The sequence below is a fragment of the Lampetra fluviatilis genome, chromosome 34 (assembly GCF_964198595.1).
Source record: "Lampetra fluviatilis chromosome 34, kcLamFluv1.1, whole genome shotgun sequence".
NCBI lineage: Eukaryota > Metazoa > Chordata > Hyperoartia > Petromyzontiformes > Petromyzontidae > Lampetra > Lampetra fluviatilis.
The window spans coordinates 4,217,895-4,244,707 of NC_136308.1; the positions used below are offsets into that span (position 1 = coordinate 4,217,895).

Here is a 26,813-nt window from a genome sequence, read left to right on the forward strand (position 1 = left end):
AACTCATCCACCTGAATTGATTCATACGCCCCCCCCCCCCCCCCCCATTTCACGAAATTGCACAGCTCACTGTGGTAGTGTACGGTCAAACAAAACCTCATGACGCACAATGTCGGATGGGGGTTCTTCATCCGGCAGTGGTCTGACATTTGGCTTTGAATTAATATAATGTTATAATTAATGTAGAAATACTATATTTAAAAACGTGTGGCTTTTTTGCATTACCCTTTAATAACCAACTGTCTAAAGTTACGTTTTAACAGATACAGGTGGCTACTAATCAACATCTTTAACTGCATCTTGCGCTCAGTTTTTTTGCTTTCATTCACAATAACACGAAAGAAAGGCTCTCAAAACAAAAGTGCATCGTGCCAACTTGAAAGTGGCACGCGCTCGCGGCCCACGATTGATTCAAACTATTGGCAAGAAGCAGTTGCTCCCGGCAAGCGCCTGCCTCCTATTTATTGCGAACACACAGGCCTGTCACTCAGTGCCATTGGTGGCCCGTGGGGATTAGAGGCAACTGAAACCCTGGGCTTTATATAAAGGATTTCCCCTGGTGCATCTTATTGCGCCGGGTGGATGATGGTGGGAAGGTCACCCTTGCAGCTGCCCTTCACATTAAAACTTGATGGAGCCAAGAGCACAATAAAAGTGCGTTTCAAATCCCCAGAGAATATATTTGACATTGACTCACCAGGGACTTGTTGGAACGAATTTGCTAAAAATTGAGAACAGAGTTGGTGAACCTTTAACAATCCCTGGATAACTAATGATTGCTAAAATCTCAATGTTAAACACTTTTTTTGTGGCTATAAAAGAGAAGTAAAGATACAAATTGCGTCACCTTTCATTACGATGATATTAACTTTAAGATGGTAGGCCCCTCTTTGAGCTGGACTTGGCTCTCGGCGTATTAGGAATCATACCATTCATGTTTGGTGAGCTCAATAGTAGGTACACACCACACTAGAGCATTTACACCACACGCAGACTTTCATTTCTGTAGATAAAACTTTAATTCATTTAAACTAATTATAATTATTTTGTAATCTAGCAATAGAACATGCCTCAATTCCAAAAGGCTTGTGCCTTAGTTATGGTCGAGTGGTGGGGTGGCTGTTATGTTAATTTCAAATGAATATCATCTTGCTTTCTTCCCCTCCATATATAACTCTGTAAAGAAGAGCGAACCAGTAATGCAAACCGAAGACAATTTCATCCGAAAGATACAATTTTAGCCACACATCATGGCATGCATTATTTTGACTGACCTAGGTCTTTATTACATTTTGGTAAGAGGAAATAGTGATTGCGGTAGGAGTCACAAATGATAAAATGTCTGCTGGTGACGTCTTGACTGCCCGTAATGTGAGTGAGCGTGCAGAGCTGATGTTTGTCCTTTACCTTGTCTGCTCCACGCGTGAATGTGCAGGCCTCCCATCCGAAGGGGAAGTTCCTTCACCTTTCTCACCCCAGGTCCCTATGCTGACTCCACACTGGTAAGAGAGCAAGGCATGCAGATACACTGGCTATGCCTACCCCCACATTGGTAGAAATGAAACACATAGAGGCATACCTTTTCCATGCATCCCAGCTCCAGAATACCATTTTTGTTATCAGCTTGAATATGTATTCAATGCAAATCATTCAGCAAGGTTTTCATTGCTTCGCCCTAAAAAGTACAATGTTATCTTGGATTACTTTCGCAGTTGCTGCCTATATTAGTTCTTGAATGTACAATGCAATGGAATTCTGCTTTTTATTTTTATCTCTCTCACCCCCACCCCACCCATCCCTCATTCTCTTGCTGCCCTCTTTGCTTTGTGGTACACCCACTCACTCCTTTGCTGTATCGCATCCTTTATGTTTCCAGTACCTTTTGAAGGCCAGTTTTAACTTAATCGGCGAATGTGTTGTGTTTCTTATCCCGAGTGCATATTGATCCAATATTTTTTTGCGTAGACCGATGCATTTTTAAGCAACTTTGGGCCCAATTTTCCTCCCAATTAATTATTCATATAGTTGTGTGGTCCTTGAATGACAAAAAATGGGTCCTTTTTGCAATTTCAACATTTCTGAAGGTAAATTATGATTTTGCCTGCATTAAACAAACCTTTAACTTTTAACAATGCTGATGATGGGATGACGGTTGAGTTAGAGCACTTATACTGGAAGGTCACCAAATAAGATATTTACACTAAACAATTTATTGTTATTTTACCCGGTAAGGCCTACTAAGCTACATAGCTCTTTTTCTGAAGCGACCTGGCCACAACTGATAGCTCAACAAAGTGGCTTATCATGTGGAAATGTATAGCAGCCATATACCCTAAAGGCATGTTTTAAAATGGAGGGAAAAACTAGAGGACTCGGAGAAAAATCCACGTGGCCACGGGGAGAACATGCAAGCCCCACATATACAGGCGTCAGGGTTGGGATGGAACCCATTGCCTCCTGTATACCAGTCGAGGTAGTTAACATCTCGCATCGAATTGATAATCTGGCCACTACAGAATGAGGTATGCAGCTGCACAGAATTAGTAACTTTACCTTCAACACTTCAGAGTCCAGGATCCTGCTTTGGATAGTGCTTAACTATACATGTTGACATGAAAAGCGACACCTTATACCATCTAAATAAAAAAAATTCATTAACAAAATCTTGTCTTTGAAAATGGCAGAGTATGTCCACTTAGCTTAATTGTTTCATCCTATTGTGTGGCAATGGGAACTGCTTATTGAAGTGAAAATTTATAATTTTATTCTACACCCATGCTGAGACACCCTATTGGGTGACATCTGGGAGCAAAGGTGCATTGCTCAGCATTGGAGTCATTATCTAGCATTGGTCAATATTGCAATCCGCATCATAACCTGAACACTGGAAGTGACGCTAACGCCTGGATCCCCGTTCTGGCAAACATTCTGCCACCAAATATCTGCATAGACGTGCAGACTCCAAAGAAGTTACGTTTTCTTTCCAACAACAACCTACCCATCAACCTAAACCTCAATAATGTACCTCGCTGGCGACTCCCGATTCGCTTTCTGGGATCGCAGTGTTACTGTCCTCGAATTTTACCCAGATCGATAAGAACGCTGGCGAACAGTGGAACAGCACTGCTTCTCGTTTGAAATTCCGCGAAGACACTGGTGTACCGTTAATCACATAAAACATCAACAGACATCTTCATGAATGGAAAATCGAAGACAAGCCAAAGTACAATTGTGGCCACGTAGCCAAAATTATGGACCATAAAGTGAACCACTCACTGTAGCCTGTGCTACTTAAATCAATGGAAGAGCAGCAAAACTACACGTGGCTAGCAGGGCTTGATATTGGTATTTAGCTCCTGAACATGTTTTTCCATGTGCAAGAATAGAATGGAATTGGTTTATTTTATTGAGTGTGCGGAGATGGCCTTTGGTTCTCCAAGTGCCATGGTGCCAAACGAGATGACCTTTCCATTAGATGGAAGTCATTAATGAAAGCAGGAACCCAGCAAACTAAAATATCGCAATAAAGTAGCAGTCAGCAAATCCATTTGCACAAATCCACGTCCTGCTGGATATCTGTGAAAAATAACTTGATATCTCATTTGATTGCTCCAGTCTAAAAGATTTTGATTCTGAAATCTGGAGGAAATACTTGGATGATCAAGTTCCGTACACCTAGTGGAATAGTACTTTTTAGAACAGGCAAGCACATGTTGTAGATGAGTATAGGTCAATTAAATATTAGGAGTGTGTTGCACCAACCTTAATGTGTGGGTTGTCTTGAAATCTATTGTTTGTTATTATTAGGTATCATCAACAGAAAAATAGAAATGCTCTTAATATCTGTTATTTTGAAAAATAAGCAAATGAGCTTGAAGTCTTTGCTCATATTTTATATATTCTGGACACTATGCGTGGTACATGTACGCATATACGTGTTCATTACTTTTAATTGCACGCAGTTCCTATGAAAACAATTGTAAATCTTTGGCTGTATTATACACACAACATAACATTTCTTAACAGCAATTTTGTAACTACAACTTGAGTTTACTCAGGCCATTCACATGATTGAAAGCAAACATGAAATGCTTTGGTGCACACAATTTCCAATAATTCACTGTCACAATATACAATTTGAGCCATCTATGCACATGTATAAGCAAACTTCATTCTAAAGCCTTTCATTATAATGGTATGTATATGGTTGATGTTGTCCCGCACCTCTGATTAGCACGATTGGCTACGTACGGTGCGAAAAAAGTTCAACATACATACAGCACATACGTCCAGCCTCTTCAGAAGCGGACCCCTGGTGATCTGCGAGGCTACCACAGGGGGTCCACGGAAAATCTAAATAGTATCATTAACAAGGAAATGTACACATTTCAAATAACTAGTGGCATGTGGTGGTCCGTGAAATGTTTGGAGGTTGATAAGAGGTTCACACTCAAAAAGGTTGAGAACTGCTGGCTTAGAGAATGTTGGAATCAATGGTAATGGATATTTGCCAATACCACCACAACATGTGTGTACTGTAATCCTAAACAGTTTTCATTTGGCATGGCAGGAGAGAAAATGACTGATCTGGAGAAAGTGTATTTTTTGCTTTTTTCCATAAGCTTTACAATGCTATCATTTGTGAGAATTGCATCAAATGCTCTCCCAGGAATTGATCGATAAAGCAAGACCTCTTTAGGTGAACGTTTTTTTTCTTTTTCCAAAAACATCGGTTGCGTTGATATTTACATATATATGGTAGCAATTGTGTATCTTTTTTTGGCATTGTACTTTACAGTTACCCACAGGCTTGGCAGCTTGGCACATTGTTTTATTTGCTCTTAGATGCTAAGCAAGGTCAAGGTTATTTATACATTGTTTGGATGGGCAACCTTAGGGGGAAACGTTGAGGTCACTACAGGATGTGGTGTGGACTCCCATCTGGGCTTTACTTCAAACCAATGCCCTGACATGGCACTTCAAACCAATGCCCTGACATGGTAATTCAACCATTGCCCTGACATGTGCTATAAAAAGTGCTGTCTTATAATTTGAAACTCAAACTAGATATTCTCACTTATTTATGATGATCGTAGAGAATGTGGTTTTCGTGAATAAGAAATATTAATGCCAGTAAACTATAAAAGCTCAAATTTCACTACAGATAAGTATTAATTTAGGAATGGCAAACTTAGACACGAGTTAAATTACAAAAAAATTTGTAAACAAGAGGCTTCTTTGTAAAAAAAGGTGTCAGTTTTGTTGCCAGATGGAAGAGTAAAAAAACAATTATCATATTTTTTACTGGCAAATGAGGTTCCAATGTTCTTCTTGGTTCTTTCGGTAAAGTCACGTAGAAGGGAAGTAATAAAATAATAAAAATAAAACATAATATATTTTATTATTTGATTACTTCCCTTCTACGTGACTTTACCGAAAGAACCAAGAAGATGAATCCCTGCAATCACGAAAGCTTTAAATCGAGGTTCCAATGGTGTAAATGCTTACCCCGAGCTCTCATACTCTGATGGTGCATTGTCTTTGAGTTGTGCGCCTTTTGGCGTCATCTGGTCCAACCTATGTGAGACTAGGCTCTAAGGAAAGCTGTCTCGGGTGTGGACCAATCAACTCCAAGGACAGTGCACATTATCAGAGTTATGTTTTTGTTTGCATTATGACTGCAGGTATTGTGGTCTATGCAAACATGACTCCTTGTAAAAAAGGTGTCAATTTTGTTGCCAGATGGAAGGGTAAAAAACCAATTATCAAGAGGCTTCTTGTAAAAATTGTTGTTGTCATTCCCGGTAATTTTCCCAGTTCTAAATATGATCTGAATTACATACACATATACATAAGACTAAAACATTAAACTGTGGCCGTCTTGGCGATTTCCATATGTGCTTAGAACATTGGCATCTTGCCTCAACAATTTAGTGAAAGATGATGGAGGGCGGTGTATGTTTTTATTCTTTAAAATTGTACCAAGGTACATGGTGTTCCGGGACACACATTGTAATTGTCGTGTGTACCTTTGGAAATGTGGTGATAATCCACGGCAGTCACCCTCCTTTCCTCTCCTTCAATTATTAATTTGCTAATACCTCGAGTCACCAATTGGGCCCCAGTGTGACGTCTTCTCCAGGTGCCGAGGACAGCCGCGCTGTGAATAATTTAAGAGCGTCACGCGCGGTTTTCTGCAGCCGTTGATGCACGCACAAGGATGCTCACACAATGGTCTGTTATTGTGAGCACCTAATTGTCGGAGCACTTCTGGACTTATTTATTTTCGTGTAAAGTTTGCTAGATATTGCAGTGTTTAGTTTACATTCTAGTAAAAAAACAACTGTTTTGTAAGGAGTGCAGAGCATTTGTTTTGGTGGCTCCCTTGCTGACCGCTTGCTATGTTGTAGGTTCCGCATTAGTCTTGTGTCGGTACAGCTACCTCCAATGTCAAACTTCCCTTATCAGTCAAACAGGTGTAGCTGTTACCTGTCAGTGGTGCCTATATCCCTCAACTCTTGAACTCGCATCCAGCCGTGCCAACACCAGATAATCTGTAAATTAAAACAAACCCAACAACTGCCCTGGGGACATCATGCACCGACACAACAGCACCCCCACATCCGCCCACATTGACGTACTTAAAACTAAATTCTGGCCCCATTTGCCCAGACATTTGCAATGCTCCCTTAACGACGTAGCTTTGCGTAGCAATCTCTGCTGGTGTATATCCCGTTATCAATCACATTGCCAAGACCAACACTCGGAGCATTCCCTCTTCATGAGTCGACAGCATTTGAGGTTGTGCTAAAAGTTAGCTCGGTGGGGTCCTCGTGGCTGGCACCTTTGGACGAATGATTGCCAAGCCCTCTGGCTGTTGCGCGAACTTCCGTGCACCTTTGAAATCGTATGTGTCAAAGCAGTCCAATGCTTTTTAGGGCAGCAATTTGGACTCCTTGGAAAACCAGAAGCGGACATGTATGGCTGTCCCGGTGGTGCATGCCCCCATGATGTCAAAGGCCCTTCCCCATAAGCTGTCCGTTGCTGAGGATGTATTGATCCTACAGAACACCGTGCATGGACGGTGCTTGATAGGGAGTCTCGCAGGCCATGGTCATAATTATCAGGGCAATTACATATTTAGCTTTTTCTGGGACATTTTCTTTTGAAGGCCCTGGAAAAGCAGAAAGTACAGGGATTAGAAAGATATTCTGCCAGGCAGCCATGCAAGGAGCTGGAGATGGTTGGTGGCATTCTTGATGGACGCCGCCTTTGATCTCGTAAACCAGGCTTCAAGGACAGGTGGTGCTGCAGAGGGGAATTTGTGTACATGATGGTAAAGGGAGGTGTTGGTTGGATGACTTTGTCGGTTAAGAACGCTTTTGTGTACGTCCGTGTCATTTATGCAACTGCAACACACAATGCTGCGCAATCTGCAAACACGGAAGCGAATATATTCAGAAGTTTTCAGCCAATTAATCAGTGTTTATACATGTGGGAGGAAAGCAGAGCACCTGGAGAAAACCCACATACAGATGAGACAGGGTATTGCACCTTGACACCCATGGGAAGGGAGTTTCCTAACATATTTGAGATCCCCCAATCCTTGCCTCCACAGTACTGGATTAGGAGTTTGATAGTCTGAAGGAGCCAAATGCATCCTTTTGTGATAAGAAGCACAGAGTCAACTAAACTCGCGCAAAATGGAGCAGGGGTTCTCGAGGTTTGGAGGAGTCCTTCCATTTTTACAATACAGGGACTCGTCCACTTACGTACGAGTTAGGTTCCAGAGGTCTATTCGTAATTCGATTTGTTTGAAAGTCCAACTTCACTCCTGTCGATTCCAAACACGTTGTACGGCATGTACACTAAACACAGGGAATAGCTTTAAAAGTTGTATAATCTCTTCTTGGTTCTTTCGGTAAAGTCACGTAGAAGGGAAATAATAAAATAATAAAAATTAAACATCATAAAATAATTCTCACGACGTTTTGGCCACAACACAAGCAGCCGTCCTCAGGTGAAGAACAGGTCTGTCGGGAAGACAGCATCTGAATGAAACAACACCAGGCTTGGAGCGTATATTTAAGCTGGGTTGGAGGGGGAAGAGCGCCTTGACAAAATAATTTGCATATCAAGAGGGAAATGCAGATATGGGATTAGTCACTACTTGTGAAATGCGTAGGAGGTGGGTGGAGGGTTTCAAAGTCATATTATGCCCGTGCATTATGCAGGATTAGCAGCATCAAAGGGAGGGGATAGGGGTAGCATTAATAAAGGGAAGGAATGTTAATAGTATGTAGCTGCAGTAACTAAACCACCATGTAAAAAACTAAAGTATAAACTACATAGTATCATCAGTATACTAAATATACTCTCCAATAAGCTGAGCTACTAACAGTAAGTAATATATTACATGTAGTTTATTCTTTAGTTTTTTACGTGGAAGGAGGAAGCGGGGACTTCTAGAGGAGTAAGGCAAGGGCCAGGGGGGCAGCCTGAGAAATTAGCTACGTATAGGGCTCCCCCAATCTCAGGAGCTAAAATATGACCTGCCAGGGAGGCTCTCTCTTCAAAAAGAGACTCTTGGTCATTGAGTGATCTGATCCTGTATGGTCTGAGCAATGTAAAGCAAATACAGTACATGAACCCTAAGATACATAGCATACAAACTTGAAAGGCACTATCACTGTCTTTGCACCTTGTGACTGCGAGTTTCTGCTCATTAAGAGATAAGAATAGACCTAACTACAGATTAGATTTTCCACGTGTACCACTCGTGGTGGCACAAGCCACATGTGTAGTCTGTTTTGTTTGCATGAGGCCAATAAGTGTGTATGTGTCGCTCTGGAACGGTTGCAGAGAAGGAAGAGGAACCGCAAGCAAGATGCTGACTCTGTCAGTCTCTATAGCCTGGATGTGAAGGTAAGGTTGTGATGAGGTTTATTGTGGCCAGGTGATGGGAGAACAGATTAATAGTAGTCTTGAGTGTGTTGTGTTCTGCTTTGAATATTTAATCTTTGGCTGCGAAATATCCCACAGCATTAGTCTTTTGCAGTCAAGATTCTGTTAAATCACAGAAGGCAAGGAGCCAACTATTTGCATCTCGTGACTTTATTGGCAACCAGTAAGCAGGGCGAAGTCTCTTTCATGTCGAAAGCGACGTTAGTTGCTCTGCAGAGAGTGCCCTTTTTTTGTCTGAAGCTTAGCTATAATAGAGCAGTGCTTAAGAAGTACTTAGGAAGTACTGCTTTAAGAATTGTTATGCTATGGATTAACACCAAAAAGTGTCAGTTCTAGGCTATGATGTCTTCTTTTAAATGCCACTCGTCAATACTATTTCTGGTTTACGTGGTTAATTTGCTGAATATTTCTTGCAAGACTTTTGCTAGATGTATTCAGCATAAGTAACCAAATGTGTATTTTAGCCTATAATATCTACTTAACGTTTAATAACGCTTAAAACATTGCTAAAAAGTGTCTGCTTTATCATCGAGGGGTGAAACACCATTTAATGATGCAGCAGTGAAAACAAGTCGTGAGAGAGGTCTTGGTTGACAGATTATGAATTTCATCATTGCAGTGGAAGCCTGCTTATTCAGTTTTTTGCTTTGACTCGGTAGCCTCCAACCGACTTGCACGCCCACTCCTGACCCTGCACTGGCAGGCAGTTCTTTATCGTCCTTCATCAAAATGTAAGGAGGGTAAAATTAAGCCTATTAAAAAAAGCAGTTTTGAGCGGCATGAGCGTTTGCACCCTGCACGTAAGATGCCTAATTATCTTGTGTCTAGCCGAGATACTGGCGCCTCCTTTACGGCAATAATTTGTGGTTTTAAAGAGCCTGCTAAGTTGGTGCTGTTTTTTTAAGCTTGTCACATGGTGTGAGGTTCCAAGCCCCTTTAACCACTGTGACACTAAATGCTCATTTTCCAGCTTCCCACATTTCCCTCTCTTTGTTTCCTGCCAACTCTGCTTATAGTCAATAACCCCCATTTTTAAACAACTCTGTATATAAGCGGACAATGCGTCACCTTTCCATATCGTAATGAAAAATACTTTTTTCACATCCCATCGGCCACAAGGTCTTGTCATCGGGCAAGCCAATGCTGATACAATTATGCAGTAGCATCTGGGATGTTTTCAAATATGAATATTTTGTGGAGGGACAGATATGATAAGATGTAATTACTGATTTTGTTCCTTTGCGAATTATTATTTTGTATTATCCTGAAATGAAAGCTGTCCCCGCTTTGTTATGGTCTACAGCACCACTTTTCCTCAAACACTGCATGCGCCCAAATTCTGAGTTTTTGCCAAACGTTGGGTTATTACATTCAGTAAAACCGGGTGCAGATGAAGAAAAAATAATGTATCCTACTGTGTTTCGTTTATATCATATAGCACAGACTACAGAGTAACTCGGTTTTACCTGTAAAAATTAAAATGTTCAGTGAAACCCTGTTTCCATGCTTCCGGTGCGATAATTGCGGGGTAATTTACCAGACAAATTTGTTTTCGAACGCCAACACGAAGTTGCCCACTCTCGTGGGTAATTTGTCACGGCGCCTTTCCTGTGCACTGGATAGCAGACGGCATCACTCCCACACACAGTGCCTATCTGCAATTGTATCAACCCATGGGTCCACGTGAAAACTCCGGCATAAATACGCACACGTTTGACTGCTCAAGGGGGTGGTCCAAACGAACCACATTTAATGCATCCCTGCAATGTCCCCACACGGGCACTGCAGTCTGACCATTGTGCATATACAGCTCCCTAAGCCCATGTCCAACCACACCACTGCCATGTTGGCAATTTTCGTGACGAGAAAATTGCATCTGGAGAAACGCCCGTGGCTACACTGGCCTGTGTTGGCCAGTCGCTGTTGCAGAGTGAGCTCAGACTGCGCCTACTCTGTGTGTGTGATGCACGAGAGAGGATCCCTGTTGTGTTGGGGCGAGGTTGGGTGGCACCTATTTTGCACAAGGATACTCTTGCCATGACCAGATTCCAGGCTCAATCCAGATACCACTTTTCCCAAAGAACATTGCGTCTGATTGTGTAATTTGCACAGCCCCATACTGCATTTAGTTTTTTGGAAAAAAAATCTCAAGTATAAACTTTCATCGGTAACTACTAGCAACCCACGCGTCATTTGGAAGTCACCGTCCATCTGTCCCTCCCACCCAGCCAGCCAGTAAAACTTATAATGTTATATACAGCCCTTTTTCTCTTCACCTTTCTCATGCCTTCTTTGTACCATATATCTAAATTTATCTTGTATTCTCGCTTTGTCTCTGTTTCTCTATTCCTCTCTTCTACCTCTCTTCCCCTCTGTATTCCTGTCCTTCCTCCACTGTATCTCACCTACTTCCCTCCCTGTTATCTCTCTCCCTGTTTCTCTCACCCTTGCTCTCCTTATTCCTACCATTCCCGTCTCAATCTTGCCTCTCCATAATCCTCCCTCTTACTGTTTATTGCTTATCCTCGCTCTCCTCTTTTCGTTTTGCTCTCTAAGCTATCCGCACTCTCAATGTGTTCACTGCCTTGGGCGTGAACACATTCTAGAGGAATGTGTTCAGTGCAGCGCTCTGCGTGATAGGGAGGGACAGAACACGTAGGCTCGCAGCTTGTGGCTCCAAAAAATCCACGGCAAGAGAGGGTGGCACAATAAGAAGCCACCTTTTTCTGTTCGAGCATGAAGCAGTGCTGCAAGCAGCCCCCAAAGTCATGATTGCCCTGCAGGAGCAATCTGGGGCCAGCGCTGTGCCCCCGTTCGCTTGTGAATCAGTAGTCAGGCGAGGAAAGAGCCATCAGCTCTACAGCACGCACAATTGACACCGTGCTGTGTATAATACAGCATGAGTAGTGGGTTGTAGCCCTCTAAGCATGCTGCAATGACAGGGATGACTCAGATCTTGTCAAACACACAAGCAGAGGGGCTAGCGTGGAGACCCACGGCCTCAAGCAGAGGAGGCTCTTAGCTAGGCTCAGGATAATCCCTGCTAGGGTATCTGGGAGGCCCGTGGGAGGCTTGAGTATGGTGATATTGAGCCTGTTGCTGGGCGGGGGGCATGACTAGAGCAGCCAACGTTTTTGGAGCGCAGGCGAGTTCCCGGGTATCTCAAGAGTCCCCCAGGGCCTAGCAGAGAGAGAGAGCAGGAAATAAAAAGTTGGGGGCCCCGCAGGACGAGTGAGATGGACAAGGAACTCCCCCACCCTTAAAAAAGTGCCAAAGAGCCCTGCTGACGGATGATCAGGCCCTGTTCCTTCTGGACGTGTCAGACATGGTGACTTATTAAAGAGCAATAAGGCAGCCTTCGTGGTCACCTCGATGTCTGTGAGAGCAGGGATTTGCCTGGTTTACTGCAGGAAACTGACCCGGAAGAGATTGGCTATATTCAAAAGCAGGGCAAACAGTACAGCCCTTAAAGAGGTTTTCGGCCAGATGCAACTCGACATGAAATGTGCCACGGTTGTTAAGTTGGATCTGGTTAATTGGAACACTGGGCTGTCGCACCATCAGTGGTGACCAAATGTCCCCTCTGCTTCAAGAGATTGAGAGTGCCTTTCTCACTGAATGCTTCCTTGACACATCTCTAGCTTGACAGTTTTGGCATATTGAATAATTTTCATAGGGTTTTCCTCTACAAGAAGTGTTTAGTTGGTGCCAAGGCGATGAGTTGGACTCTTACAGCTCCTTTAACTAAGCTTCGGCACATGGCGCTGCATAATTCCTCCTGTTAAAATCTACTTGGATGTGCCTGTTGATAGTTAGTTATGTGTGGGTGTTAAGTGTATCATGCTACCCCACTATGTTCACTGTGGGGATGAATGGTAGTGGGTTGATTTGTGAAGGGTCGGGGTGATAGGTTGGGGGGTGAGGGCAGGGCGAGGGGGAAGTCCCATCTGCATGATGTCTGCCTTCAATCCCTACCCCCTGCCTGCCCTCGGTGGATCTTTACAAGTCTTGCCCATCACACTCCTTGTTGGGCTAGTCGGCGTGGAGCCGTGTCGTATAGGCGGCGATAAACCGAGCTCTTGCCCTTTGTCCGAGTCGGACCTAAACCACTGGCTTCACTCGATTGCATGGACCCACTATGGTGGCCAAGGATTTTCCACTGTACTTTCCTGCCAAGAGGAGGAGCAGGGTTCGAGAAGCGCTCGCCATTCGCACGCCACCCAAGGAGGCAGAGGTAACGTGTGGGGCGAACGAGTGTCGTGGGTTCTTACTGCTGCTGTTCACAATTCACCCTGTCTTTAATACATCTTAGGTATACGTTGAGATGAGGCTGTTCTCCGTGATGAGCAAGGTTTCTTTTTACTGCAATGTATTCTGTATGTCTTTGGGGTGCTGCAAATGTGTTATGGTTAGCACACTGAACTTGTACTCCAGAGATCGCTGGTACGGATGGGACTCTAAATAATAATTGCAGGTTTTCTTTTCATTGTATTTTTCATTTATACTGATTGGAAATATTTCACGGAAAGTTTGAGAGAGGATAGTATCCACGAATGGGTCATTTTGCTTAAAGATCCTCTGATAAGCCTATTTAAAGTGTTACTAAAGTGTTAGCGCTGTGTCTAATGGCACACATCCGCGTAAAGTGGGCTGTGTCAACAAATAAACATTGCCGCTGCCTGCGTTTCCGCAGCTGCAGCACCAGAGGCCGGCCATTCGAATGAAAGCGATCACAACGTTGCAAGCGGCAGTGGGCTTTCCGATTGTGACGCGCGCTTGGCAGGGTCGGCACCAGCCTGGCCGTTGAACAGCTGAGGCAGCAAAAACTTCTATAACGCCGCGCTCGTAAAGAAGTGGTGCGCTTTGGGCTGCGGGAGATGGGCATGCGGTGGTGGGGGTGGGGGAGTTAGAATGGCCAAACACGGTGGCAGGCACAGGTGGGTAAACAGCCCCGACCGAAAGGCGGCGTTGAATGACAAAAGTCCCTTATCGGCAAGGCTTCTTCAATTATAATTGAACAATTAGGATTGCCCAGAGGGCAGTGGCTGAATGTGTCGGCACGCATTTGTATGGCCCTTGTGTGCTGCCCCATGCCGCGTGGTGTGCGGCTTTTATGCTGATTTTCATGAATCTTTTCTTGTTTGTTTACATTCAGCAGTTTGGAATTTGTATTTGTCCTTAGATGCATCGTCGGCACAGATGGGTTTTTTTTGCGTAGAGATGATCACACCGAGGTCATGTCACCAGGGAGGATGGCCACTGACGAGGAAGTCTGGTCTTGGAATAGCAACCTGGATATGGAATGTGTGCTATTGAACGATAAAAGGGAAGCTGCAGAAAAGAGATTGGAACAGGAATTGGAGCTGTGCGGATTCGCAGGCCTCAGTATTACTTTTTCGAATGGCAGCTTGAGATTTGCTGATGGTGGTTCAAATTTTGAATGGGCGAATGTTGAGGGGGGCGACAGGATATTGCATCGAAAAAAATCATTTGTACATCTATGCTTCTCTCCTTCACTGTACCGCACTGACCAGCTTGTTCAAATATGGTCAAATAACCCACAATGCATGGGCAGGCCCTTGTACAGCAGTGGATTGACAAAATGACTGCTGCACATGGACATGAATGAGCGTGTAATGCAGTTAATGCCTTGAAATGAACAAACTAATGCCTGTTTTAATCTAGTTGAATAAGTCCCTGAGGCTAGTTTCCCTCTCTTTGCTTGGACCCCTTTTAAGTTTGATTTCCTGTTGAGCCCGAGGCTAAGGTTTCAAAAACGGGTGGCCGGTTTATTTATCTCGTTGGTCAGAAAGGATGTTTACAAAACATGGCTCCACTTCCAGAGAGCGGGCAGCCGAAAACTTTGCTGCTGTGCTTGGCTGATTGTGTCCTGCGAAGGTGTACCTCTTGATAGTCGCAGAGTGTAGTGATGCAGAACAGTGCTTCAAGATGTATATCTGCAGCTCAGCTGTGTTACTCGGGGGACTTGTCGTGTGTCAGGACATTGCGCTGGCACTGCTGAAATCCTTGGTTTGAATCCAGCTTTCAGCCACCTGTGAATAAGTTCGGTTCCCAAGTGTAGCGAGTTGATGGGCTCAGATTGGTCACCGATGATTGGACTAAAACATTTTATATTCAATGCAGTCTTTAAATAAATCTCGGATAGTCAATCTCTGAGAGTGAAACACATTCACTGTGATGTCATGTAACAAACTCCTCTACAGCAGCGTATGCGAGAAGGTATAATACGTCAGAATTATTTCCACGGTGTTGTCATCATCCAGTGGGGCATTGCTTTCTGTGAGAGTTTGTAATGAAGATTTGTTTCACGCCCAAACACAGAATGTACAGTGACTGGAAGCAGTTGCCTCGGTTGCGCATTTTTTTCTTATTGAGAATTTGAAAGAATAAGAGGAATTACCTGGCAGTGGATATAAATCCATACTCATATCCGCAGGTTGAGGAGTTATTACTGTAGTTTTAACATTAATAATAAGATTTTCCAATAGTGTACCTGCTCAACATCCAGATCAATGCATTATCAAGCACAGGAGTTTGCACCGGCTGGATGCATTCCAAAGGATCTCTTGTATGGATAAGTTTTGGATACAGTAATCCCACGGAGGTGACAGGATCAGGTTTAAGAGTGCCTGTAAAACTTCAAGTTCATCTTGTATCTATGTATGTTGGACTTCTTTTGCACCGTTAAGCCTCGGTGTTTAACATGAATAGCTCAAGCTGGAGAGCTAAAGCTAGCAATAGGTCCTGCTGGAGGGCTCCACTGCAGGTACCCAAGGAGCTGAAGCGAGGTGGTTGAGAGGAACGCATGGAGAGAAACGTGAAAAGCTCAGCTGGACTCAGGCTCTGCCTAGCATTGGCTTTATTTGCTGACTTTTTGTCTTATGCCTGCGCTGTTTGTGCCACGGACCGTTCATTGTGATTCGGACTTTGTTACTAACTCGCGACACTGGAGTGTGACACTCGGTAACTCGAACACTCTGGTGTTTTATACTATAATTTTTTTCAAGATGACCAAATGCCAACATCAATGTCAATAAAATGAGTTTCACAAGTTGGAATAACAAAAAAGCAAAACGTAAACAAAAATGTATAGGAAAGCAAAACTAGCCTGGACATTGCTGAAATAAAAAAACAGCAATCACTTCAAACATACTTCACATTTCTTTACGTTTCATTCGTCAATTTGATCTGTCCATAGAGAGTTTCGAGGCGCAGTTCGCTCCTTCATGTTGTTCTACGCTCCGCCGCCCTCTTGATTTGCCTATACTTCTCTCCTCGTTGAACAATGCCTGTTTATCACGCCCACATTTATTCACAGCCTCGCTACAGTGCGAAAGCAAGTCATGAGATGTGCCGGGACCAACTTTTAATACAAGCGGGGTGAATCATAGCCCTCAAAGTGGAAAGAGGGGATCTCCCCGCCTCTCCCCTCCATTATTGCCAACTTTACTCCACTCCCAATGTTGCTGTGTTGGCTGGCGCTTGCTGCAGAAGCCATTCCACCCACGGACAGCTGTGGGATTGTCTCCAGGGGGGCTGGCCTCACAATGGAAAGGTCACCCCGTGACCCCGAGCTGATGCCACCACCCACTGCCACTTTTTCAGTCGGGCGGCAGGGCTCGGAGCCTGCATCCGCCACCGCTCACTTTGCTCTCGCCTCGTGTCAACTCTGGCAGCGTATGCATCCAAGCAGTGGGTGGGAGAGTGGCTCCCTCCCCCCCCCTTTCCTATGGCTTTTTATGTTCAAGTCTTTTATCTTTTGTCGGGCTGTATGTGGGTACGAGTTCCAAAGGATCACACAAGCAACACTGATAAGCATTTGTTTGTGGCTATCAGTATTAGCCGAGAGGTTATCCCTCTTCCAGTAAAGAAAACAGTTATGTTATACTATGACTGCCTCAAACCTGTCTCACCACCAATGCATTTTGTTCTGGACCCACATCGTATTCAGCAGATTGACAACTTTAAATAATTAGGCATTATCTTGGACTCGAACCTTTCTTTCAAGACCCACATTGACTACATGGCCAACAAGATAAAACCAAAATGTAATTCCTATACAGAAACATATGCTGTATCCCACCTCTACTCTGTCTGAATATAGTTAAAGCCACCATCCTGCACAAATTTATTTTTTGTTTTACCACCTACTGCCTAGCTTCTGAATATACCTTAAAACGCCTTATTTTAACATACTGTTTTACTATCCGTTTGGCCCTTGACGCCCTCCATTCATTCTTGTCGCCTGTACATTAACTTGATTCTGTCCCCCCTGGATATCTGGAGTGACCATCACTGGGTTTGTCTTCACCTTAAACATCTTAAACAAATCCGTCATTGACCCAAAAGACCACTTCTTTCCTCGAACCCCCTCCCACAGCCTCTGAAGTTCCTCCTTGTTCCTACAAACAATCCATTGGTGAAAACTTTTGTTTTGGTAAAAAAAAGGTACGTCTTTCCACGTTGTTGCCCTGCGTTTTTGTAGCCTTGTCGCTCATCTAGAGCTGGGTTCTCTCTCTTCACTTCCCGTAATTACCCTATTAAACCACAACCACAAAGCGTACTTGTAGCCGTGCCTCTTCTCTGGCACCTCTTGGCTCCCCACATGTTTGCGCTTTCTTTTTAGATTAGCGCATGTTTATATCACTGCGAGACTAAAGTATATACAGGTAGTCCCCGAGTTACGATGGTCCGACTTGCGATGGGGTCGTCTTAACGCATCTCCATCGTAAGTAGAGGACTACCTGTGCAGCTTACTTGCACCTGTAACATAACTTTTCCCGGTGCCTCTTGCTCTCGTATTATGTTTCCACTGTTATATTTTGTATTTGTGTGCGTTTGATATACGACCATTAATTACCTCTTCTTTTTTTCGTTGATACAATATTCCTTCAGGTCCCTGTACTCGTTCTCTGAAAATATTATTGATGTGTTTGTCTTGTTGTTGCTGCGCTCACACACAAACGCGGATCTCCTTTGTAAAATAGCCCGGCAGCTGACAAAACGGGATCACTTGCGTAACAAATCAAATTAACTTAAACAGTGCCGTGTTCCAGAAGATACTTTGATTGTTGATGACGAAGACACACAGTGTCTTTGTACTTTTTTGCTCTGAATAATATAGTTGGTTAAAAATAAACAATATCCTCCTGTGACTGATTGGCAAGCGAACATGACTCTGTTTGACCAATAACCACGTGGTAAGGCATGGTCTATATCCCAGCATCTCTGTGTTACTTATATCCCACGTCATTGCTATTTTGGCTCCGACAGGTTTATGTATGGTCGGCTTTAAATATATATCTTTCCAGATAGCAGGGAGAAAACAATCTACTAAACTGACCTGCTGCTACTCATACATATTCCATCAGGGACAAAATGAGTTTCAGATGATTCGATAAGTATTCTCAAAATAAACTGCACAGCATGGAGCAGCAAGGAAATGAAATACACGAGCACCTTTCGCACCACACAATGTCTGCGTAATATTAAAACTTTCCTTCCAAGGCTACAACTAATTAAATTAAAATGACTTATGGCAGAGAGCAGACAAAGACAGGCCTCTCTTCTCTAGAAATGCATGTTCCAACTTTCCCAAATCTCGTGAAACGTGCATGTAGCCCCACAATTGCAGAGCTAGCAAGGGTTAAAATATGGATAGCTACACTTGGAATTTAGAAAGCAGTTTGATTTGGAAGCCAGAAATCATGGCATTGTAATATGGCTGTGTTCATTCTCTCCATGGGAACTTGCTCAAGAGCAGCTTTTATGGTTTGTTTGTGAAGTGTTCAGATGGCGAAATGTAAAAAAAAAACAAGTACAATGGGTTTATGATGATGAGCCATCGTAAAGAGCACTCGGCTTTGTAGGTACATATGGGTTGGGTAAGAAACAAGGATTTTACGTAACGTAAAGTAGAGCGGATGGCCTTGTCGAGGACACATTTGTGGACATCTGAAGGACCAGAGTAGTGCCTGAGTCGTCCCCAAAATAGAGCCTGCAATCAGCGGGAAGGTAAATCAATAAACGCAGTTCCTGCGTGATTATAAGATGAATTGCAGCCGCACAGTGTAACAAGTGCCATGGTCAGCCATAATTGGGCAGCCCATGCGATGGACAGGTAACATGACACCTGACCCTTGTAAAAAACACATTTACCACTCACCTGATACTTATCAGTCATCAGCTCACCTGTCTCTCACTAGTTTACACAATATAGTAGAAAGCCGTTGAGATTGGTTGGTTCCCCTCGCCCCTGCACACATCTTCCCCAATGATGCACACATCATTCCCGGTGATATATACCTGGCCATTATATAATTTTGAAAAGAGTATTTCTTCACATGCTTGGGTATTCTAAATGGTAGAGCTGACAGCGCCAAGTCCGATCAGCCACAAAGGTCGAAATTTTTCCATCAATTTGACCTAATTTGTATCAACTATATATGAGATTTCGTTTAAATTGGTAGAGTGGTCTAGGAGGAGTTCTTTGGAGAAAGAAAATGTTTTACATACGTACATGCGTACAGATGAGCCGCATATATTGCAAGGCCTGCTAGCCACTGGCGACTCCTGGTGGCCTTTAGTGCGGCTCCTGACGTGTGGCCCTCGACAATACACAAATTTAAAAACCCCCCATCATCACCGTGCTGTCTAACCCCAATGGTTTCAAATGTGCGGTGACCCTCACACTGATGTCGTATGGGTGGCCCCCCTCTGAAACTTAGTGAAGAACACTGATTTAGACACAAGTTAGTATGTAACTTATACATGAGTTTTACATTTTTTTTATGGTTAACATATCAATGAAAACAATTTGCAAACATAGCTTTCTCTGAGCTGGATTCCAAATTGACTTTGATCAGACCTGTCCCGAGGCTTCCACGATTGCCGCGGTTCCCTGCGCATGTCACACTTATTCAATGTCTCAGCAAGCACTCGGCTATGCAGAGAACTTCATTGAAAAAAAAACTCTGGCCGTGCGACCGACACACGTCTCGTTGGCTAATTTCGGCAATGAGAAGTGATGAGGCTCGGGGCCACAGCACTGCCAAGCCCCCTGCTTTGTTTGGAGAGAGTCACGCATCGGCACGCGTGATTCCGATCGACCCCCTCCACTCCCCAGCTATGGGGGAAGGGCAGGTAGCGGTAGTAGTTCGGATGGCCGCTGCCCGATAATTAACGACTACAGCCCTTGGGTAACGTGTGTGGAGCCAAGTGGCTGTGGCTGCCGACCCCGCTGGGCTAGGGAGGGATTTTGCCGAGTGATAGCAACCCTAAAGCTGACCGCTAACAGGTTTGCCACCTGCTGCTGTCGGAGGCTCCAGGGAGACCAGCAGAGGCAGAGAGGGCTCGAGTTACCCCCCTTGTGCACGCACAGGCTGTGTAGAGATGAGAGCAGACTGGGGAGTGCTGTGTGTCTGTATGTCTGAATGAGTGGGTGGGTATATGTTTTAGGGGGTGGGTGGGGGAGTGCGTGGGATTGTGCGATGTCTGAGGTCTGGTTGTGCCAGCTGACGTCAAAGGCACCCCACGCCCCCCGCCACCGCCTCTGTTACGATTCATAGCCACTGACATGCTCAGTCGTCATTTCGCTGTTAACGCGCTGGCGGGAGAGACGCATGCGTTGGTACCCTTTTCACCGGTCCACATTTCCAGCGTTACCGCGCATTCGGGGAAAGCACAAAAGAGCAAAGGCGTGCGTCTGAAAGGTTAAGCTGCCTCCGCAGCCCAGAGGCAGAAGAGAGAGGGACATTGCAGCAATACGAGTGGGCTGTCCCTTCATAGGTGGAGCTGTAATACAAATTAAATTAATCATCAGCTAGAGGGAGTTGTGAGAGGGTTATTTAATCGGAGGCAGCCAAAACTGACGTCGCTTCAAGATAAAACTCTGTTTCGTGTAGCTAGAAATAACTTGCCGTACCAGGAGCACGGCAAAAGGCTGAAGATAAAAAAGAACATTTGAAAACCATTATTAAGAACAACGGTCAGGGACAGCTAGAAAGGTGACGACCGTATTTTCAAGTACAGGAAGCGCTGCTGGTTGGCATTTAGCGACTGTCGGTGAAGATTATCAGATTAATAGAGGAAGGTTGGAAGGGATAGCCAACGGCTCGATGTAAAAAAAAGCCCACTGTGGCCAAAGCGAGACGAACATGCCGGTCAGCTGAAAGAAAACGGGAACGATTCGTAATCCGAGTGGAGCTTGGTGCCACCTGCGCAGTCGGGGCCAGATGTTTGTTAAGCAGACAACGCTCAAGAACTGGGAGGTGGAGGCAACAGAAAGTGGGGACGAGGTAGGCGCTACACACCCGGCACCCTCGGCTTGCGACACGTTTTTAACTTGATGTGTACATGGCGATATTGACCAGACAAATGTAATTCTGCAGACTAGACACATGCTGTCCGTGAAGCATGTTTCTTTGTGGCAGTTTAACATGTATTTATTTGCACGTATTACACATTTTATCGTACTTTTTTAAACTCAGCTATATCTGCGGAAGTATGTTTTGTTCATGGGCTCATCTGTTTTTTATTCCCATATGGTCTGCTTTGTTTAAAATAATCTTTATCATCTTGAGGCATGGTTCATGTGACTTTGATAAATCCGCCTTTTCTCACATCAGTGTCCACGATCCGTTGTAGCTATAATGCACGTTTTTAATATATAAACTATCCTCGCCTGTGTATGCGTGTTCACTTGCAAGCAGGTATAGATTACAAATGCAACCATCTTTATTTTTTTAAAGATAACATTTGGCTGTTACATGTTGAGCCAAAACACATGCAAAATGGGACATTTGTTCTTTCCAATTCACTGGTCGTCAGGCAACAACTAACTGGGGCCATGTGTTTACCTGCACATTTAAATTACAATAAGTGCCCTGGCTAATCCGTTGATAGTTCCAATTTAAGCTTAATTAGACTACTGCTTTTACAGTATTCCAAGGCTGAATGCTCTGTGTGGCTCAGTCGGGCTTGTTTGCATGCGACTTACTTGTGGCTTGTGCTAATGTGACTCAAGCAGCAGCGCATCAATTATGAGTTTCTTTGTGGCCCCTGCACTAGTAAAGCCATTGGGAACCGCTTAAATTACTACCGCATTGTTGAACCTGGTAAGTGAACGGGCACATTGCTTGTGAATGGTCTGATGTTGGTTGTTGTTTGTGTGCTCAATCAGGCACCATGTTATGTCCACTATAGACAGTGTCGACAATATTCAGTGATGCTTGAATTTTAAGTCAAGGCGTTAATCACACTCTGGCTGCAGTTACATTGTAGAATACATACACCAGGTGTGTTTGAGCTTATGCGGATAGCCTGCACATTTGAATCAATCCACCCCTTGAGTCTCCACAATAGTTTTGCACCCACACATGCCTGAGATTCATGGTACCTGCTACAGCACGTCCCCGCGTGCCAGATCAGCATTTTGAATGAGTTATTATGTTAATTATACGTTAATATGTTTAATCGTGTGCCGTTACAGGAGCCCAGCACGAAGAAGGTGAGGCCCCTCTCCCGCGTCGCCTCGCTGGCCAACCTCATCACCCCCGTCAAGGCTGGCACGGTCAAGCGGATCGGCCAGACCCTGCAGGTGTGTGCTGCAGCCTCGGCTCCATTCATCTGGGCTAAAAACATTGCCCTTTCAATTAAAGTCGTACAGCCCTTGGGTTTTATATGGAAGGTGCAACCAAAAACAAAGACAAGAGATGTGAAGACTGACACAGACAAGGAGAGGCAGAGACACACAAAGTTTCTAGTAGACACATGGAGACACAGGCAGACATAGAAACATGGATGCACACAAAGACATGGAGATACAGACCGATACACAGAGACAAGGAAACATACGGACACAGACATAGAGACGTGAGGCCAGAGAAAGAAAACAGAGAGATAGGGAAACCCTTTTTGGTAAGTGAACTTGGGCATGACATGTCGCTAACCACCAACGTCTACAGTACATGGGTTGAGAGACTTCTATACTCTAGCATCTACACCTTTGTGTGTCGCAGTGTTTGTCTCTGTGTGTCTGTGGGTGTCTGTGTCTTTATATCTCTGTGTGTCTCTGTTGCTCACACGGAGATGCAGAGACAGACGTATATGAAACTGAGCCATCCGCACTCCTTGTGTTTTCACTGCTTGGGTCGCATACACATGGAAGCTAAAAATTTGACGACAAAAAGCCTCGGCAACAGATGGCGGTGATGGCGTGGGCGAAGGCCATTGTGCTCCTAAGGAGCCAGGCCCAATGCAAGCAGTTCCTAAGACAGGGGTCACACCTTTAAAGAGGCCTGGGGCCAGCACGAGGCCCTTATCCTCCGCAGAACACCCCAGCGTGACAGGAGCCTGGGAAATGTAGGGTCTGTGACCTGATGCGCCGAAGTGGAGTGCAGGTTATCCACGTGGCCAGCAGCTGCCCGCCAGTACCCAAAAGTCCCAGCTTGCCATGCTCCTCTGCGCGAGTGTGTGAAAAATGAATTCAGCCGGGAACCCTTGGGTGATACCTGCCTGCCTCAATGAGGTGATATGCAATCACACGTGCTCAAAACGACACGGGGTACCCTGCCGATGTTGCAGAAGAAGAAGAAGCAAAAGTGGACCGTGGCCTTTAAGAGAGCTCGAGCCAGGAATGCGGCCCTGACATGAATGCACCAAGTGTGCGAGCCCTCCCCGGAGCACTACAGCTTGGACAAGTATTCCCAGGGCGAGTGGTACTTTATAGATGAGGAACTCGTGGAGGAGGCCTCAGAAACAAGAGGGCCTGGCAAAATAACACCTTCGAACGGCCCAGCAGAGGTCCCTCTCACAAGAACTTGGGAAAATTGTGTCTAACTTAGGGAAGACGATCCTCAACCTCCTTCTGGACAGTGTCCAAGCAGGCTGGGGGCCGCTAGTGGCCTGGGCCCTGCCCAGGCCCTGCAAGCCTCCCGCCAAAAAGGAAGAACCGCCGAGATGAGGCGTCCGGTAACAATGAGCTCTACTCGTCTAAGAAACCAAAGACCAAGGAGGAAGGATAATGTTCAGAAACTCAAGCTCTGTCGAGGAGGAACCATTTTGCGAGATACTACCAAGGCACCTAGTGGGGTCTCAGGACGGTGGCCCGGACCCTCAAGGTGGAGAGACGCAGAGGCCAATAAGGGCGAGAAGCCAGCAGTATTTAAAAAGCCACTGGTGTCAAACGAGGCAGGAAAGCCCCTGGACCAACATTTGGTTGACATTGTCCGATACGACTAGCCAAGCCCCCTTCAAGCTGTGCAGTAGATGGGGCTGGAGGTGGACTGCTGTTGGTCCCACCACGGCCGTGGCTGGGGTGCCACCTGACACTGTTTTTAGAAATATGGAGGGAAAACGACATGTGACGAGCAAGTCATTCTGACTATAGACGAGGTTTACGCCCTGGAATTCGTCGGGCCCTCTGAAAGATTTCTGGATGGAATCGTGGCCTCTGCTGGACCCGTTAATGAAGGAAGTCTTAGAAACAGAGTCCTTGAGGGACAATGGTCTGTGGCAGATGGAGGAAAGCATAAACCTCCTTGAGGTGAGAGCAATTCGGTTGGCGTTAGCTCCTGTCATTGGCGTGGTGGCAGGCCGGGATGTCCTGGTGTCATGCAACAACGTCACACCACCGATTTAGCACGGTTGGCTACATACGGTGCGAAATACGTTCTACATACATAGAGCAATAGCCATGGTGGACAAGCAGGGCTGTCCCAAATTTGACAGGCTCATGCAGGAATTGCACGCCCTCGACCTGGGCAAAACAAAATCAGGTGGGGCTGTTGGCTCTTCACCTCGCCAGGGTAGAAAAACGTATGGTGGATTGGCTGAGCCAAGAGAGAATGTATCTCGACAAGTGGGCCCTGCAATTGAAGGTGTTTAAGAAAAATGGTTCGCGTCCAGGAAGAACGCCGAACTGGAGCAGTTCGCATCCAGGTTAAGGCAACAAGAGGTAATGTTGACGGACGCTCTAGTTAGTGGGCTGGCAGCCCGGGCTACTTCTTGCCCCTGTTCCCTATGATTCCCATGAGGATGGCAAGGAAGGGGGCATCCAGGGTGCTGATCACGCCCAATTTGTTCCAGAGGTGATGTTTCTTGGACCTCCTGGGGTGCGTACAGTAAGCTTAACCAAATTGGTCTTGAGGTTCTTGAAGCAGAAGCAGCCCCCACTGTACTTGGGCGATGCCCCCTAAAATCTGCACATGTAAAGATGGGTTTTCTCTTGGCCATCAACTGAGCAAGGAAGTTGAGTTAGCTGCAGGTTCTGGTGGCGGCCTATGGCCTCACCTTGTTTTTGTGGCTGAGGTGCTTTCAGATTTACACATGAACCAGGAAATCGTGCTCCTGTCCTTCTGCCCATGTACCTTTCGTTCCCCTGAAGAGTTCAGGCTTTATAAATTATAACCAGTGAGGGCCTTGGCTCTTTACCTGGACAGGCCCAAGGCCTGGAGTAAGTCAGAGCAGCGTTTTGTCCTTTGTGGTCAAGAAAAACGTGGTAGCCATTGTCACATCAGAGGATGGCCTCATGGGTTCGTGAGTGTATATCGGAAGCTTTTTAAGCCAAAGGGGCCAGATGCATAGGTAGTCACCGACTCGCTCGGCATCCCTCCCACCATCCACTCAAATGTTTTGTTGGTGATTGGGTCAGTTATTTGCGTTGCATTAACCCTGTTCATTACCATGTGCCTTGATTAGTCTTGTCACTGCTAAAATGGCATCAGAGAGGTCATGTGGTGCGAGGGCCTCCCGTGTGGGGGGAGGGTCGGAGTTTATCCATCCATACGAAACAAATAATTATCAAATTATAAGTTTGAGTGCCTGGCACAGAGATTAATTTCATTTGTATCTGAGCCAGAGCTTGTCGGTGACCACCTATGAAAACCAGGTTCTACATAATTACTAAAACCCAGTTTTATTTTTTTGTGTTGCATATTACTTTAGATCTCACCGGTCGCCGTTGTTTGCATTCACGTGTGGAGAGTAATTGTACTGGTTGCAGCGACAGCTTTGTTAAACATTTTTGCAATCTGTTCCTCCATCTGGTCAAATTTGCTCAGGCATGAGAGATCGAGAAAGACTGTTCATGGTCAGGGCTTAACGGATGCATTGCGATGTTATCAGTTTTACTCTCCACCGCTTCATTGGTTTAAAAATAAGCCCCTGTGTGACAAACATGTTTGCGTATTATTGGCCAGCATGAGCCCTCTGTAAATCCATGTAATACGGTGAAATCGAAATTAACCATAAAACCAACAACTCATTGTGGGAAATGACAAGATAATTGATAAATGTGAGTTGTTGTTGCCGATTGGTTAAGTTTGCATGCTTGTTTTTTTAACGTACATCATATGCATCATGTGAGCCTATTCTCACAGCAGCATTGCATAGTCAGTGACCATTGGGTATGTAAATTACTGCTCTAAATTAAATTTCACAGGTTGCTTTTAAAACGACGAGACATGAATAACAACTGAATTCACAAAGATAACGTTTTGTTATTAATGAAATTAATCTTAGGGCATACAGCACAGCCGAGGATGTTTTTCATGCAATTTTTTTTCCCCTTTAACAACTACAGACAGTGCCTAGGGCAAGCTAAATACTGTTATGCAACCTGTATGGTATTCATCAGTCATCATGAATACAAACTGTTTAATAAGGCCAGCAGCACGGCAATCACAAGACACTGCCCGATATGGAAATATAGCAGTACAATGCGTGCTGTGTGTTAGTTATATGTGTTTGAGCTGAAGCTGTTATAAAGAGAAAAAACATTCTCTGAATTTAATGGAACATATGTTTGTGATGGTAACTTTTCTTCAAAC

At 44.8% G+C, this 26,813-nt stretch overlaps 1 protein-coding gene across 4 annotated transcripts in view; it reads left to right on the forward strand.

The window, feature by feature from the left end:
- The window catches only part of ARHGEF3 (Rho guanine nucleotide exchange factor 3), a 63,232-nt gene that overhangs the window by 2,694 nt on the left and 33,725 nt on the right, over positions 1-26,813 (forward strand). For 2 of the 4 annotated variants that reach the window (XM_078872320.1, XM_078872321.1), the window contains exons 2-4: positions 1,436-1,502; positions 8,863-8,925; positions 22,475-22,582. In XM_078872320.1, the coding sequence (XP_078728446.1) occupies positions 1,436-1,502; positions 8,863-8,925; positions 22,475-22,582 (238 nt within the window). Of the gene's footprint in view, positions 1-1,435; positions 1,503-8,862; positions 8,926-12,984; positions 13,199-20,431; positions 21,282-22,474; positions 22,583-26,813 lie in introns of those variants that run through there. The other 2 variants (XM_078872322.1, XM_078872323.1) reach the window with 2 other exon arrangements.